Genomic DNA, 17,797 nt, shown 5'->3' with positions numbered 1-17,797 from the left:
GAGTCTTTATAGTCAGAAATGACCCAAGAAAAAAAAGAAAAAGAAATGACCCAAGATACTGTGAAATGTCTCCTAGGATTTAAATTGCACCATTAAAGAACCACTCTTTTAGATTATTCAGGTATTCTAGAAGAGCCTTCTAAAGGCTAAGACACTTACATAAATGAACTTCTAATTATGCTTCCAAATGACTTCATCTGATAAGTAGGACTGGTACACCTCTCAGACTGGCACCTCAGCCTGTGTTCTCGGCCTCTAGTAAGAAATAAGCCACTTCAAACACAATTTGGAATCCAGTTACGCCAACATTTATTCATTAGCTGTTGGAAATCAGGGTGTTCTCACTTAAACCTGCTAGAACTAGTCTGTTCCATAATCATCTCATAAAAGACTTCCTTCTAAATTAAAAAAAATAATGTTTTATTGTAAAGAAAATTAGTAAAAACAGTCATTATATCCTTCTATCCATGAGCATCACCTTCAGAATGTTTTGAGTGGAGTTTTTTTGTCAGTTGGACCAAAAATCTACGTCAAATTGACATAGACCTCACAGCTGGCCCGACAGTGTAGACAGAGCTGTATTAAATCCCAGCACTCCTATTCTGTGGTGCTGGTGACCCTGAGAAAGTCCCTTCACCTTTCAGGGCTGCAGTTTCTTCATCAGGAAAGAAAAATAGGTCCCACACCACTTTGCAGTATGTGTTAGGGAACACAGTAAATACAAAATGCCTAGCACCGTGCCCAGCTTGCTGGCACACAGTAAATAGTGTTGTTATTCTAAATATAGATCCATCAGGGCAAAAGGTGCTCACCAAGTTTTATAATCACTCTCTGTCTGATAAGCAGCCAGATTTGGGAAATTCTGGGCAGTTATGGCAGGATGGGGGCCCTTATCAGTGGCACTGGAAATTTAGCTACTAAATTAAGCCACATCATCTCCTCACTTGGGGCCGAGCCAGTGACTGGCGTTTTCAATGCCAAATTAGAAATTATTGAAAAAAGAATAGCTTCAAATGGCACATTTGTTATAACCTCTGGAACAAATGAGAAGAGGAACTTGTGGGAAGGCCAGGACAGAAGATGTGTATCCTTATGGAGTGAGGGATAAAGTGCCAGTGGGGAAGTTGCCAGGAGCTCCCTCCCTTTTTCCCACATCACAGAGGCACTCTTCATCCAACACGAGTTTCTCACGTTATCTCCCATGTGCAGGGATACAAGGCCTGGTTCTACCAGTAACCAGCTATGTGGCCTTGAGCAATTTAGCAACTTCACTTCCCTTAGCTGTCCTGGGATAACCCCTACCTCAAAGAGGCACTATGAGGATTACAGATACTCGCTGTAAAGTTTCTGACAATGTCTGAAGTGTAGAAGGCACTTAATCGATGCACATCACTGTCCTCTGATCTATTTATTCTTACTAAAACACACACACAATGTTGAGAGAGAGAGAAGAAAGAAAAATTTGTCCAGTGGTTCTCACCTCAAGTGTGTAGAAACATGGAGCTTCCGAGTCAGTAGGTCTGGGGTGAGGTCCAAGACTGTGTTTGTGACAAGGTCCCGGATGTGGTAGTGTCCCTGATCCAAGTGCCATTCCTTGAGAACCACTGCCTGCCCCATCCGTGTGCACCTACTCTTTCCTGTTAGCTGTATGACAGGACAAGATAGATATGTACAGAGGAGATGCTCATATGTTTAACTGACCTGCCTCAGGATAGAAAGCAGAGTGCTGGACTTGACTTGAATATAGCCAGACCCCTGAGGTCTCTGTAGGATGTAAATGTTGGCAACCAGACACTTAACGATGTTCCTTCTTTGTGCGTGGTCCCGGTGTAGCTCCAACCCCAGCCCCTCGACAGAGCTCTCCATCCAAATCATCTGCATCCCATGCCAGCGATCCCACCACAGATGACATCTTCGAGGAGGGCTTTGAAAGTCCCAGCAAAAGCGAAGAGCAAGAAGCTGTAAGTGACCAGTTTGTTCTCTCTGGTTTTGCCTTTCCTAAAAATTAAAACGGCTGTATCTGAAATGGATAGTGGGCACGGAAACCTGCATAGAAAAGAATGCTGGCTCGGATTCCCAAGTTCTAAGTGGGGCGCTAGAGGGGCTTTCTTTTATGTCCTAATGAGCAGCTGAAAAATGTTGTCCTTTCGTGAGGTCGGTCCCACAAGTTCCCACGTTGGTGGGTGCGGCACCTCCCAACTGCAGTTGCTGCCTCCTTTAAAATAACTGATCATATGTATGCATGAAAATATGCCCTGCTGTCTTCTGCTTTCCATTGTTGAAAAGAAAAAAAAAGTGTTATCTTCTTGTGTTCTAGCCTGATGGATCACAGGCCTCATCCAACAGTGATCCATTTGGGGAGCCCAGTGGGGAGCCCAGTGGTGATAATATAAGTCCACAGGCCGGTAGCTAGATAGCACAGGTCTGGGTAGGTATCTGTTCTTTTTATATACTTCACCCTTAAGCTCTCTGCTTTCTCTTTGGCTTGCCTTTCATTTCTGAAGTCATATCCCCAATGTCTGCACCATCTCTCCTTGCCTGAGCATATCCCTGATGTTTGCACCATTTCCTTGCTCTTTATTCGCTATTGTGTTTTGCCTCATGGATGCATGACCTTTGACACATACTTCTAGTCAGGGGTAGGGGTGAGGAGTGGAGAATGGTCATATTCTTTTATTAAATAATGACATGCTCTGAGTGGATGGTGATGATGGAATGAGGCATGGTCACCATTACACAACACAGATTCAGTTTCAGAGAGCATCAACATTCAAGGATGGACACATTCTGCCCACCCTAATGATTATTTTCTCACTGCAGTGTGATCCAAAGGCTCCAATCTTTTAAGCGGAGTGTCGCTGCATTTGCCTACACTCCACAGATCTAAAGAGTTCACCAACCAAACATTCTGAGAAGCCAGACGAAGAAGCAGAACCAAGCAGTGCTTGAATGAGATAGAGAAAGAGAGAAGAACACAATAATAGCCCATTTTGTGTAGCCAAAAGGGACCCCCTCGCCCTTACTAATGTAAAAGTGAAATTCAAAGCTCAAAGACATGTAGTATTTGCTTGAGGCTCCGCTGCTTGCACCTGTGCTATGGCATATGGTTCACCACCGAACCACTTCAGATTCCATCAGCAGCTACTCTGAACAAAGTGTACTTACATTTACTAGAAGTGGCTTTTGGCACTTGAATTTCAATACATCTGATTTGATCAAAAGAAAGGGGAGCTGATGAAGCAAACCTTCTCAGGAGACAGAAATATACCTCGTTACCCAGACATGATTTCTGAGGTCACCCTTGACAAATGTGTTCAATTTTCAGATACTTTCCTAGTTTTCCATAAATGCGTAGGACTGCAAAGCTCTACCCACAGAGCTCCTTCTGTAGTCCTGAATGGGGTGGTCAGAACCATTAAAATGGTAAATAGTTTTCACCATCCCTAAATGGATTCTGAGGCTACCTCAAAACCCTTCTCAGTTCACATGGAAGTCATTTTGACAGTTAGTGAAAGCCAATACAGTGTTTGGAGAGTGTATTTTGTTAATAGATTTTATGATTAAAGGACTTAACATACTAAATATTTTGCCACATTTTTCTATCAGTACAGTAGCATATAATGACACATCATGCCATGCAAAGCCATGCAGTACACCTCTAAAAATTCAGTCTTGCAAAGCTATTTGGGAAGCTGGTGAATTAAAGGCAAAGTCAATGTTCCAGAAAAGAGAAGAGCTGGGAATTATGGGTGGATGCCTTGGAAAGATTCCCCAAGAGGTTTTCTACCCTGGTGTATGTTTTATTTCACGTGCTCAACCCTGTCTTGAAAAATTTGATGAATGAACTAGAGATGACAAGAGCCATTCATCAGTATAACAGCTAACATCATCCTAAAATTGAAGTTCTTCTAGAAAACAAAGATGACTTACACCATTTGCAGATCAGTGTATCAAACCCTCATCTTTATGAGCCTGTTCAGTTTGAGACAAACAAGCTGCACTGTTTCTTAGGGCTTCAGCCTATTCCATGTTTGATGCGTCATCCAGACCCCAGGCCATGACTGGTTGTAAATGGATGGAGCATGGGATATGATAGTAGGCAAAGCTCAGAATTTGGAACTTGAATTAAAATTCTAGCTCAGCTCCTTAGTAGCAGGAAATCTTGGGCAAGAACCATAATTTCTTTTGAGTTTTGGTTTCTTCATCTGCTAGAAGGGGCTTTATCATCCACTAGGTTAGCAGAGATAGTGTCTCAGTCTCTAGTGTGGAGACAGACACTTACCACTCAACTCAAAAATCAGCTTAAAGATCTAGGCTCTGGAGCGAAATTGAGTTTAGAATCTGGCTCTACCTATGTGACTCTAATGAGATTTCATAATAATTCTCTATCTTATTTTTGAAAATAAGGATAAAAATAGTGTCCTCCTCAAAGGGTTGTTGTTTGGATGAAATGAGGTGATGTATCTGGAGCTCTTAGCACAGTGTCTGACACCGAGAAAGCTCCCAATAGATGCTAGCTGTCATCACCACTGTCGTCATCGTACACGCTCGATAAATGTTCCCCAGTACCTTAGAGTGTATACATTTTGCCTTTATATTAAATAAATTATACCAAAAGGACCCAGGCCACTCGCTGGGAGGTTTTGCTATGTACTTCCTATCTTCAGATCATTAATTTTCAATATGCCTCAAAACAGTTTTGGAGAAAAAAAAATTAGGAAAAGAAAAATATAATATCTTAGCTTTCTGGCTTGCCCAGTCCCATAAATAGGATAATCCAGTGAGGGTCTCACAGGCCACCTGTCCATTCCAAAAAATGAGCACTCTTAGGTTGACATATATGTGTCATAATCAATAGCTCCCACCCCAAAAGGGCCGGACTATTATCTTCAGGGAAACAGTTTTCTCCTTCTGAACACTTCGTTTGGCAATATCACAATTGCCTGTTGAGAATCCTGTGCCAAGAGGCTGATGCCAGCCTTGCAGGCATATTCCCCCAAACCCCCCCCCATAAGGGAAGTCTAAATGAGCTTTTCTGGGCCCTTCCATCACTAGCAACCCAGGCCATATATGATCCTTCCACCTCTGTCACATTCACTCATCCACCCAACTAGAAATAAACTGACTGCAATTTCTAAGTGCCTTTCCAGACATTGGGAGAAGGGATACCATGCAGGGAAAGTCACATCCGTGGATCTGTTTTCCCGTTTGCCTTCATACAGTTGGGAAGCAGGAGTCTTGTCCTTCTTATCACCCTTGCATTTTATCCAGCTGCTTTTTATTAGAAATACCCACACAATTCTTAGCAGGTAGGGGGTGACATCTGTTGATAAGTGAAAGCCATATCACACCATAGTAAAAGGGGAACAAACGGACTCAGTCCTCACAGGTGGAAGCTTCAGAACCAATCTCAAACAGCATTTCTGTTTTAGCAATAAAGGGAAATCTCTTCAATTATTTCATTTTCTCCCCCTACCCTCCTGCCTGGGAGAATCACGTGTCTTTGAAAGCCTGGGTCAACAGGAGCAGAAAAAAGAACCAAAATAATATTGTAATGGCTGGTGTGGGAATGGCAGGTAATTTATACTTCACTGATGTGTTGCTGGAGCAATTTTAAGGGCGAAATGTTAGCTTTTGAGGAGATGAAAGAAAAATGAAAACATTTATTTGGTTAAATGGCTAAGTAAATAAACTGCCTATCAGACTTCCCCAGCTGTCAAGTCAAAGTAGCATCTGTAACAATGGGGAATTGTTGGGTCTGTCTCCCTTAGTAACAATAGATATTGCCATAAATAATAAGTCGCTGTCGTGTTTGTAATACGGACCTTCGTAGTGGGAACCCAAGATACATAAAATATTACCTGATGGATTTCTAGTGTTTGAAGGAAAAGAAAGCTGAACTTCAGGTGCTTTCGGAGGATGAATCTACAAAAACAAACAAACAAAATCTTTTTAAGAAGAAAGAAAAACACACAGAGTCAGAGACATAGGTCTGGATTATGGTTTTAAAGCAGGTGACCTTAGGCGAGCACGTAACTACCCCTTTATACCCTGGTCCCTCACGTGGATACATATGGATAATTAATTATAACAGCTCCCTCCCCAGGCTGTTCCATAAACAGAAACTATTAATATGAAAGTGCTTTTGTAAGCTTTGAAAGCAGAATACATGTATTTGCGGTTATTGTTACTCTTCTGTTTTTAAATAGAATGAAACAACAGAGCCTTAACCCAGAGAACCACAAAAAAAAAAAAAAAAAAAAAAAAAACCACAAAATCACCTGTCCATCTCTTGGACATAGCTTTCAGAGGCAAGTCCCACCCAGGATGTTGTGAATCATGCAGTCAGGAGATGAGAGGGGCCTGCTGAGGGCCGTGTCAGCCAGGAAGGAGAGGTAGGCTTGGTGCCCAGAAAAACTGAAAAGATGAAACCTGGAGAAGTTAAGACTGAAGGGAGATAGGAAGTGAGGATGAGGACATAACCTAGGACGACCCCCACATTTCTGTTTTGGGAATCTGGGTGGGGCGTGCCAGTCATGTGATGAGGAACATAGGATGGCATGCTTGAGCAGAGAGAGAGTGGGTGTACCTTGGAACTTGAGTTGTACTTGAGATGCTCATGAGACACCCAAGTAGAGATGCCAGAAGGCTGCTGGATTCAAGAATCTGGAGGTCAAAAGAGAAAACCAGACTGGGCAGGAAGATTTCCATATGGTTTTAAGCCACTAGAGTAGTGGGCACAAGTAGACTATGTTGATCATTTAGACCAGAGGTCAGCAAACTCTTTGTAGATACCTGTGCTTGTGGGCCAAGTCTCTTGTTGCAACTCAAATACTCTATCGTTAGAAAAAGACATCAGCAAAAGACAGCACATGAAGAAATCGATGTGGCTGAGTTCCAAAAATATTTTATTTAAAATACTGTATTAAATTAATTATTAAACAGAGCCATCAAAATTAGCCAATGGGCTGTGGTTTGCTGACCTCTGATTCAGATCCCACTCGCTGATTCTAGAATCACTCTACAGAAGTCAACCACCATGCCTTTCATTTACTACTACTAATACATTTGTAAATTGCTAGCATGTTTATGACACTTTCATAAACATCACTACCTAATTCAATCCTCCAAGGAGTCCTCTTAAGTATTTTTATCATTCCCATTTCACAGATATGACAGGGAAGGTGAAAAGTTAATGGTTTGCTGAAATCATAAGATTCACATGTAATAGGGCTAGAATTTCAATCTACACTCGGATGAAATAACTCAAGAGCTCTCAGCCAGACCCCGACACATGGGTTTTAGCAGCTTCTCTTAGACTTAACAGCTGTGTGACTTGAGGCAGATGGCTTCATTTCTGACCTTTGGTCTTCTCTTCTGTACAACAATTCCCAGATGCCTTCCCAGCTGACATTCTAGGACCTCCCAACCTGCCTGGGTCACCCGATCAGAGCACAGAAGACCCAATCCGCAAACAAAATCTTCTAGCAGCACCCCTCCCCCCAGCTGTCTTTATTCCAGTGAAGGACAGGACAGCGGACACTTTAAATATGCTGATTTTCTGGGGGTTCCTAGCCATTATTGGCTGAGATCCAGAACCCACTCCTGATGACCAGGAGTTTAATCTGGACAGGATTCTCTGCTTAGGGCAGAGAATTGGTGTCAGCAACCTCAGTGTCCTCGTCTGCTATGTGACAGAGTCAAGAAAGATGATGTATGTGTTCAGAGGGGATGATTTGTGTCCTTCATTGCTGGAGAAATGGAGAATTGATCACAACATAGGCAGGACCTCCGCCCTACCATGGACTTAGATTCTGCTTCTCTGCATTCAGCAAGTGGGTTTCAGCACCTGAGACCTCAGGAAACAAGTGTATTTGGCAGCAGTGTCAGTCTCTAAGATATGTCTTAAATCCATCCTGTGTTCAAAAGACTTTTCTACCCTGAAAGGCAGACATTCAGGCTGAAAGTGACCAGAAAGCTTTGTGGGGTTTTGTTTCCTTTTTATTCAAAGTCTCCCAGCACTTGTTAATATCGTTTATGTTTTTTTGAACTCATGTATTACTTGTTACAATTCCTTGAGGTAGATGGCACATGCCCCCATTTTACGGGTTAAGAAACTGAGACCCAGGTACAATGCTTGCCTAAGTTCATGCAGGAGGTTAGGATTGCTGGGCTCTTTCTGGCTCCGAAACTCATGTGTTTTTGATGACTCCATGCATGTCTTCAGGTAGGACTTTAAGTTTAACTTTATTAAAGCCTCCTTTCCTCTCTGGCTGCGCCACCACCTTTTTCATTTGCGAAGGCAGAAAATGTAAAACCCCACAGAACTGGGCCCCACTGTTGGGGCTTGTGCTTGCCTGGCAGAGTGGTACTGAGGGACTCAAGCTTTGGCTCACCTCTGGCTTATCTGACCCCTGGCTTGGCTAGGTATTGATCTTACCCCCAGGCAGAGACAGGCTCGCTCAGCAAGCAGATTGCATGGCGCACAATGACCTCACATCTGAGACCACCTTTCTCAGCATGCCATGTCTTCACTCCACTAATCATTTTTTTCAAGGGACATATCTTTGGTAGATGTGGCCGAGGTTTCCAAAAAGACACATAATAAAAATTAAATGAGTACAGAGAACTAAGCATGATTTAGGTGGCTTTAAAAAAGGTCTCATTACAAGGCAAGATAGGAAACTGTTGGCCCCTGCCCACCAAGCCAAAAAGGTGGGGCCAACTGGGGGAAATGAGGAAAATGCACATCGTATGCAAATTATACCTCAATGAAATTAATTTTAAATGAGAATAGGTGAATTCATAGAACGGAAACAGAGATTAGAGGTCACCAGGGGTTGAGGCTATGGGGGGAGTGGGGAGTTATGGCTTAATGCGTAGAGCCCATTTGGAGTGATGAAAGAGTTGCCCAACATTGCAAGCACAATTAATGCCACTGAATTGGACACCTAAAAATGACTAAAATGGCAAATGCTATGCTGTATATATTATACAGCAATTAAAACCAAGCTGGGGGAAAAAAAAAACTAGTTATATCCCATCTCTGTGCTGTGCTGGCTGAGTGACTTTGGGCAAGTCACCAAGCTCTGAGGAGGCTTACTTCTTTGCTCTAAGTGAAGGTAGGAATATCCAGGGTACAGCCTCAGGTGTGATACCCAAGTGAGATTGTGTATACGCAATAAGAAAGTCCTTATAGACTGTAAATGTTTCTGTAAATATAAGCTCTTATTACCCTAATTCTGTGATTCTACGTGGCTGCTGTATATGAGCACACAATTCATACTGGAAGTAGTCTGTAAACCTGTGGCAGACTCTTATCCACAAGGCTGTGCACCCAGTTTCTTTAGATTAACCCCTCATGCTTTCTGCACCATTTCCCTGGGCTACCCCAGCGCCATTATTACATTTCCTAACAGAATCCAGTTGCAGGTGCTCTTGTGTGCTATGAAGGAGAAGCCACCTACAGGTGATGATTATTAGGTCTAAAACCACCTTCTACAAAGGAAGGATAAAACCACGATACATAGAAGGGACCTACCTAACCTTTTGGGAATATTTCCTATGTGTCAGCCTCTGTGCTAGATAATCAGTGTGTATTTTCTCCTTCAGTACTCACCACACCTCTGGTAGAGAGGATAGCCTCATTTTACTAGTGAAGAAACTGAAACTCAGAGGGGTTAAGTAACCTGCACAGAGTTCTCCAGTCCTAGACTCTTTCAGTCCCCTCTGTAGACCTCTGTCTGCACTGCATCAGGTTATCTTCTAGGATGTTCTACACGGTGAGATCCACCATGCTCCAATTCTGAGTGGGAACAGAGTAGCCCACATCACCTACAGAGTCCCGGAAGCCTTTATATTGGAGCTGGGTCTGAAACTATGAACTCCCCATTGGAGGACAAAGAGAGGCCACCAAAGGCACAAGGAACTGCCTGAACAGAGTCTCAGAGATGGGAAAATCCTGTCGTGTCAGGGTGACCAGAAGAATGGGGCATAGGAGAGAGAATGGAAGTAGATGAGGCTGGGCAAGAAGGTGGAGCCATGTTGGAAGGGCCTTGTGTGCCATCCTGGGGGGTCTGCATTTTTCTTGGGAAAATAAGGAGTCAGGAGGTTGTCTTGGAGCAGAAGAATGGCATGACCAAATCCATTTCAGAAAGATCATTCTGGCAGAGGCATAAAAGACATTGGAGAAAAACAAAACAAAACAAAACAAAAAACTATGATTTACGTGACCTGAAAGTTAAATTTTGATTCACGATCTGAAAGGGGCATTTATTAGCTCTAATGGACTACGAGACGAATGGGTCTCGTGTGCCCAGCTGAGGAGCTTTGACCTTACCCTGTGGGTGATGGGGAACCTTTGAGGGATTTGAAGGAGGGCAGAGATGTGGTCAAAGCTGCCAAAGGAAAACAAAAAATATCAACAGGGTGCTGTGTTAATGTATGATTCCATTTAGGCTTCTGGAATATTGAAAATAGCCTGAAGACCCCATCGCGACCTTGCCAGAAGCCAGGTCAGAAATTTCGGGATCAAATGATTTCTTACACCCCTCTAGCTCTGACAGTCTGAGATTCTGTAACAAGGAAGGTAAAGCTATTGCCAAAACGTATAATGCATCACAATGTCAGACTTTGGGATTATCTGCTGCTTGGGGTTTTCCACACCACTGCTCCCCTTCATTACTGGGGATAATTGAGAGTTGACTGCAGTCCTTACTGCTGTTGTGATGGGTATTTGAAGTTAAATTCCGGCAAGCAGGAGATGTGTGAATATTTATCTCAGCTGCAGAAAGTTAATGCAGTGTGGCATTAATTACCCTGTCTGAGCCTGCTGTCTTCTTCTGTTTTTAGGTGTCATTCTCAGTTGAATAAATTAGTTTCCAAAATTAGAATAGAGCAAATTGTAGGGTGAGATCAAGGCAGCCTGACTTCTTAGGGTATCCTAAAAGAAGAGTGGGCTGAGCATTTCTACCCAGGAGAGACCAAGATACATCCTCTAACACAGCATAGGCAGAAGAACATGTTCTTTCCCAGAACTTGTAGTTGATGTCACCACTCTGCCTTGGCTCCACCCAGTCCACCCCCAGAATACAAACACACAGTAAAGTTATGTGGTTGGTATTGGCCTTGCAACAGGTATTTGAAACATTTCAAAGCATTGGCAGGGAATGGATTAGGTGCATGACAAATGAACTTGCTATAGATTTTGCTAGATTAGATTTTGAGAGAATAAAGCCAAACGGGAGGGTATTTAGGACAAAGTGATCAGAACAGTGAAGAAAGCAGAAACTGTATTATAGTCATTCATCAATCCAACAAATCCTCATTGAGCGCCTACTGTGCTAAGTCAACATGTGTAAAATAGCACGGGGACGTGGAAGCAGTAACCCAGAGGTGGGATATGGAATAATGAGCTTCCATATATCCTGTCGTTAGGCATTTGGGAGGAGGATCATACTTACTCTTTACATTTCCAAGAGTGATATGAAGCCCATAGGTAGAAAGCATGGAGGGACAAATCTGTATTCTGTTACAGAATAGGGGGCCTCGAAGGATAGGAAGATGCCTTTCCCTGGAAAAATACAGACATACTGAGGTCCAGAGGATGACATCTTGGATTTGAAGGCAGGAGTCTTGGATTCTGTCCATGACATGGTTTCTAAGTAACCTTTGACTCTGGGGAAACCAAAACTCCCTTCTCTAGGCTTCAGATCCTTCACCTGTAAAATGATGGATCTGGACAAAATTATCTCCTAGTCCACTTCCCCTTTATAATAAAGGCAAACAATAGTATCTATTAAATGCACAAGGTGTACAGCACAATGACCTTAAGATCATACCACTTCTGTGACCTTCAGTTTTTATATGCAAAATGAGACAGAAAGAATAAGAGCCACTCCCAGGACTATTAAGCAGGTAAAATAAGACACGAGGGTGCCTTATAAATTCCAAAGCACTCTACAACACTACAGATTGAATGATTGGTCTTTTCTCTTTTATGACAGTTGTTGTAATAGACTAGAAAAGCACTGGACCCTACTTTTAGGTCTCATATCCCAAGCTTACTAGCTGTAGGACCGTGGAAAAATTGCTTAACTTCTCTGTGTGATTTCCCACTTGCAAAGGATAAATAAAGCATCTACTTGACAAGGCTGATTTGTTAAGTTAAAAAAACAGTGTACTTGAAGATAGCTAACATGGTGCCAGACACATAGTCAGGGCTCATAGAATATCAGTTAAATCTAATGGCTCCAGAGAATAAGCAAATAGAAAGGATCTATACTCACATGGCAACACACAGGCTAATATAGAAATATGACACAATTAAGATATCACCTTGTCCGTTTAATTCTGACACAAATACCCAAGAGTGACAGCAAATGGTCAATTAAAGGAAGGGCCTGTGTATGCCTAAGACCAGAGTCCTGACCTGATCTGCTTGGCCAGTGCACCGTGGGCCATTTCAACAGGAGGAAGTCAAGTAGTTTCAACAGAGCTAAACACCATTTCCCATCTACCATTGGACTGAAGGTTTGCCTCACATACTGGTGAAAATCCCATGTGTCTCAGGACAGCCATTTCCATGGGTACAGGCAAATGAGAGGCCATCCCTGAAACAGGAGGTTGAATGCAAACGGGTCCTAGAAACTCTTAACTAAGAGCTAAAGTCCTAATTGCTGTTTTGCTTGCTCCAAAGTGTGCCCGGTCCTCACTGCCTATAGAAACTAAAGTCCAGTTTGAAATAGAATTTCAGCGGTTTCAAGTAGACATTCGTAAAACTTTGTTGGAAAAATGTCCACTTGTCTCAAGCTGATTGTTAGCATTTTCTGAAGACTTCTTACTGCCAAGCACTGTGCTAGATGCTTTATATATATATATATATATATATATATATATATATATATATATATATATGTGTGTGTGTGTGTGTGTGTGTGTGTGTGTATATCACCTCAAGTCTCTCAAGAACTCTGTAGGAAAAACAGTGTTCTTCCCATTCAGTGGTTGGGAAAACTGAGGCTTAGAAAGGCCAAGGATCGTGTCCACATCACACAGCTTGTCCAGCTCTCTCTGCTACACCATGCTTTTTTTTCCTAACTGGGAAGCCAGTTTCAGTTTGAAAACCAAGGGCAAAACAGGGTGAGTAGTTATTCTTGATGATTCAAAAAAAGTCACCAAAATGACATGCATCATGATCAAATAATCCAAAAATTACCTAAGGTCATCCATCATAAACTGTCATCTTTCTGTTCTAATCCCAAACCCTCCTTCCCATGCTGTCTCAGAAAATCCTAATTGGAAAAGAGCAGTTCTCACTCTGTCCCTCTGTCCCCAGGAGCTGGAGCCTCTCTATGCGCAGATCAACAGACCTAAGAAGTAGCATCGAGGTGAGCTCACGGCAGGTGCTTCAAGACTGGCATGGAAATCAGCATCAGGACAGGCTCTCTCTTGTATTCTTCTGCCTCACCTCATCCCACGACGAAATTCACGATTGCCCAATGGAACTCATTTGGAAGAGGAAACTAAGGGTTTTTGGCAACCATGGCAGATAACTATGGCAGCACAAAAAAAAAATCAAAAAAGTATAAAAAATCATACCCAACATTAAATCACAAACCAAGCAAATGCTTACCCGACAAATGTTTTGAGCTCTCTTAACATGGGTTTAAGATGACCCAGTTTGCAAAATCGTAATTCTCTTTTATTTTTCGACCTGTTGACCACTGTAAAGACATCAAATGTGGAGTGACAGGCCTCAGAGAGTGACAACAGGGTTGGCGCTGACTTCTTTCAGACAAAAGCATGAGGTCCTCTGTGACTACAGTGTCCTCATCCATATGCCTTTTGACATATGACGACATCTTCTCATCACTCCACAGGGCCTGGTCTGCCATTTTCCCCCTTTCCTTTGTCATGTTTGAAAATTAATGGGTGTAAAAATTTTTGTATTGCTTTTGACTTTTTTTCGATATGGGTGAGGAAATCTAACTGGAAAAGAAAAGCCTCATATGAAATGAATTAACTTGAAAATCACAAGGCAAATAAGTGGTTGATTATTCTTTATGATCAAGAATGTTGCCAAAACAATCCTTTAACTATTCTGCATCATGGCAAATAAAAAGACAGCTTTTGGTTGGAACCTTCATTCTGTGAGTTGGAAAGGACATCGGATCCCATTGATGAGAAAGATGAAAAATGCATCTGATTTTCTCAGAAGCTCTAAACTCTAAGTACAATAAAATGATATTTTTTATTTTTCCGATATCTTGCTGCTGTGATGCTATGCAGACAAGTGTCTTCTCCACGTGCCATTTTCAAAGAAAAGTCATTTGCCAAATAATTCTGGTACAATCCTGGGAATGTGGTTTTGGATCTTAAAACCGACTTTCTAGTGGAACAGTGGTGACATGGATATTCGGAATAGCAAATGGATTCCAGGATCACAATGGTTCATCTCTCTTTTTGTACATCAGAAAATTCAAATGGGATTTTTATTTTATAACTTGAAAAAAAAAACCTTACCATTAAACTCTTTAAATATTTAAGGGAAATGGCTTTAAGGAGTTCTAATGAAAAAAAAAATGCCAGTTTTTTTTTGTAAATATAAATGTTAATGAAAATGCTTTTTAATAATGCCATTACACTGTAGAGAAGGTAGCAGATTGAGTGCAGGATGTGACAAACTTGATGGATGGGGCTCCCTCTCCAGATGTTACTGTGGAGCATATGGGAGGAAGCTGGAGTTTAGGGACAGCTGGCAGGAACACTTGGCCAATCGGCAGCTAGTGAACAGGAAGGGGGGCTCGTAACCCCACAGTCTACTCCAACCTTTCTGCAAGAGTATCCACCATCAACGGCAAACAGGAAAACGTTCACATTTTGAAGGCCTGTCCTTCAGATTCTGAAATGCCCTCTCCCCCCCACACACACCTCTTCACTATCACCAACCCCCATAGAGATCACTGGACTGTTTGTATGTGAAACAGAAGAGTTTAAGCTTCCTTTTTTTACATTTATGAGACAAAAAAGTGCAGTGTTCAGTTCGTATGTTTAGCACATGATTTTCATAAAGAATCTATATATTTTTGCCCTACAGAGAATTGTTCTACAGGTCAAGTGTGTTCTCCGGATGTTCCTATGCAGTTCCAGTATGTTGAATTTAGTGGTTTAACACTAAGGAGAAAACTTGAGAGGACCGTGTGATTAACTGGGTTTGGGGTTAACTGTTATTACTTGGGTTTTAAAATTTGGAAAGTAGAATTGACATTGATATGATTGATTTAAATAGGCCTGTGTACTGTGCTTCGTCATATCAATAGAAAGTAAAGTGGTTTGAAAGAAGGTATACTTGTTCACAAAGAAAAAAAATCAAAATTCAAGGTAATCATTACTGCTCGAGGCCCAAATTTTACACTATCGGGTCACTGGAACGTGATTTTTTTTCCCAGTTAGGTAAACTGACCAAATGTCCTTACAGAATATATGTCGATGTCATCCTAACATGGAAGGTCCAAAGAACCAGGAAAGTGAGAAGGGCCATTTACCCCCCTCTGTAACTATCACCTGTTGGTCCACATGATTTCTCCAGGAATGTGCATCCATTTTATAATTAAGTCATCCTTTCACCTGAATGGGGAAAATGGGAAAGATGTGATGACCGTGAGAGTCGTCCTGAAACTGGTTCGATTCTGTTTTCTGGGGATTTGATACGATAGGCAGTTCCCCTGGGGGACATGGCTTCAGTTGCTCTGTTGTCCGAGATTCTGATTCTAAACAAGTGGTGCTAAATCTCCTCCCTCACTATGGCTGTCTTGAGTTTGTCTCTCAGTTATCACACCATTATACCGATTCTTTGGGTTGCTTGTGACATGTTCAAAGTGAACGCTGACCGATGTTGCTGTTTCGGGTACACCGTCTGGAGTTAATTTCATAGGAGAAAGTGACAGCCCAGTGGACTTGTCATCATTCATTGAATGTGATTGAAAGTGTTACTGGCTCTGAACCTAACAAAGATGCCTGTGTGATGCATTAAAGTGAGGGAAATAAAGTCAAGATTTTAAACTGCCATCCATGTTATCTTTGGCAGAATTCTGATCCTTAACAAGCCCTGTTTGGTGAGCTCAGAACCACCACATCCTATCCCAAGAGTACAGTGGAATTTCCAAGTAAGAGCCGGGGAGCCAATACCAAAAGGCCATGGGGAGTCTGCCCAGTTCCGGTTAGATCGATAGAAAATACGTGTGTAACAACTGTTAATTCCTCATCCTTCACTAGCACTAAATTTGTCACTTTAAATTTTGAAACCAGGGAAACGCCACCTGTCATTCTGTCCCCATGACCCGTAGCTCTTCGATCTTTCCATGCCACAAGACTTTTTTTATAATCCGTACTCATCCCAGTGTCTACTGAAACCCCATCATGTCATGTACCGGGCACCTTCTTTAAAAAAAAAAAAAATGTTTACTCTGTGGGTTTGGTTCATTTCAATTTCTGCGTTCTGACACATATTTTTTTAATAAAGATGAGAAAGAGAAAATGACTGTTTGCAGTACATTTCTAGACCTACTTTAACTTTACCTCAGATGACAGTTTGTTAACATATATGGACACATTATTTTTAACTTTATGTACAATACATTCAACAACAGTGAAATTTTTAGAAATTTTCCATTAATTTCTGTAACACGCCATGTATAACTGTTAACAAATAAACATGTTTGAGAACAACAGCTTAGCCTGGTTTTATTCTACAAGTTTCTACTGGACACTCAAGCAAAGGACTGGAAGATGAAATCGCTTCTCTGTAAGCTTCCATCTGACCAGGCGAAGGCCTTAGTTTTCCTGGTACTGGGCCAGAAAGAGAAAGCTTCATGGAGGAGTTAGATCAGCTCATCCTCACTTGACTTCAGACACTTGCTATTCTTGGAGAAGCAGTCACAGTGAAGAATGAGGAAGATGTCGGAAAAGACACAGCCTGTATAGATGTGGTATTTGGACTACATGTAGCACCAGACTTCCAAAATTGGGAAAGACCCCGAGACTAGGTCTGTGAGTTGTCTTCCCCTAAAAAACAAAAAGCAAAACACCCTGCTCAACTGTTGGTTCAAACACTGAGGTTAATCTATACCCTCAAAGAGTTTGCCATAATTCAGTGCAAGGTTGTCTGCTTTAAAGGACCCAAAGAAGGAAGCCTTTATCTTCCTTCACGTTCCCCCATACACTCCACATCAAAAAACATGAAACATCATAAGACCAAAAAAAAAGTGTATATGTGTGTGTGTTTATGTATATTTATGCGTGTATGTGTGTGTGTGAGAAAGATTTTTATTTCATTTTATAACAAGATTAGTTTGTCTATCCAATAATCAGCCAGATTACAGGTTGCAGTTAGATGACTGAGATGCCAGAAAGACACCCCAGTCTAGGAATGGTTATGTTAATGGTTGGATACACACGTGTCCTCGATGTGACCTCATTATACAGAAAGTATTAAACGGATGTTTTTGCCACATTGAGAAAATGAGGGAATGGGCTTAAATTCCAGCAAAATAAATTTGGGGCAAATAGAAGAAGCAACTTTTCCTACACTGAGAAATGCTCACCCCTGGATCAAATTGCTAGAAAATGTTACACAAGGTCTCCTGAATAACGACAGCGGCTTGCATTTTTTGAGCAACTTACACGTGCCCAGTAGATGCTATATGCTTTTTGTCCATGGCCTCAGTTACTTTTCTAAACTGTGGGTGGATATAGTCCCCAATTTAGAGACTAAAAAAGACACAGAGATTGAATAACT

General features: G+C 41.8%; 1 protein-coding gene across 1 annotated transcript in view; it reads left to right on the top strand.

Annotated features, from left to right (window-relative positions):
* Positions 1 to 16,537, top strand: part of DAB1 (DAB adaptor protein 1) — a 1,111,289-nt gene extending 1,094,752 nt beyond the window's left edge. Inside the window, exons 18-19 of the mRNA XM_055307012.1 lie at positions 1,834 to 1,961; positions 13,337 to 16,537. Of these exons, the coding sequence (XP_055162987.1) occupies positions 1,834 to 1,961; positions 13,337 to 13,381 (173 nt within the window). The 3' untranslated portion in view covers positions 13,382 to 16,537. The remainder of the gene's footprint in view (positions 1 to 1,833; positions 1,962 to 13,336) is intronic.
* Positions 16,538 to 17,797: the final 1,260 nt, after the last annotated feature.

The sequence above is a fragment of the Nyctereutes procyonoides genome, unplaced genomic scaffold (genome assembly GCF_905146905.1).
Source record: "Nyctereutes procyonoides isolate TBG_1078 unplaced genomic scaffold, NYPRO_anot_genome, whole genome shotgun sequence".
NCBI lineage: Eukaryota > Metazoa > Chordata > Mammalia > Carnivora > Canidae > Nyctereutes > Nyctereutes procyonoides.
Note: the sequence above shows the minus strand (reverse complement) of the source record. Positions and strands in the feature narration are given on the sequence as shown.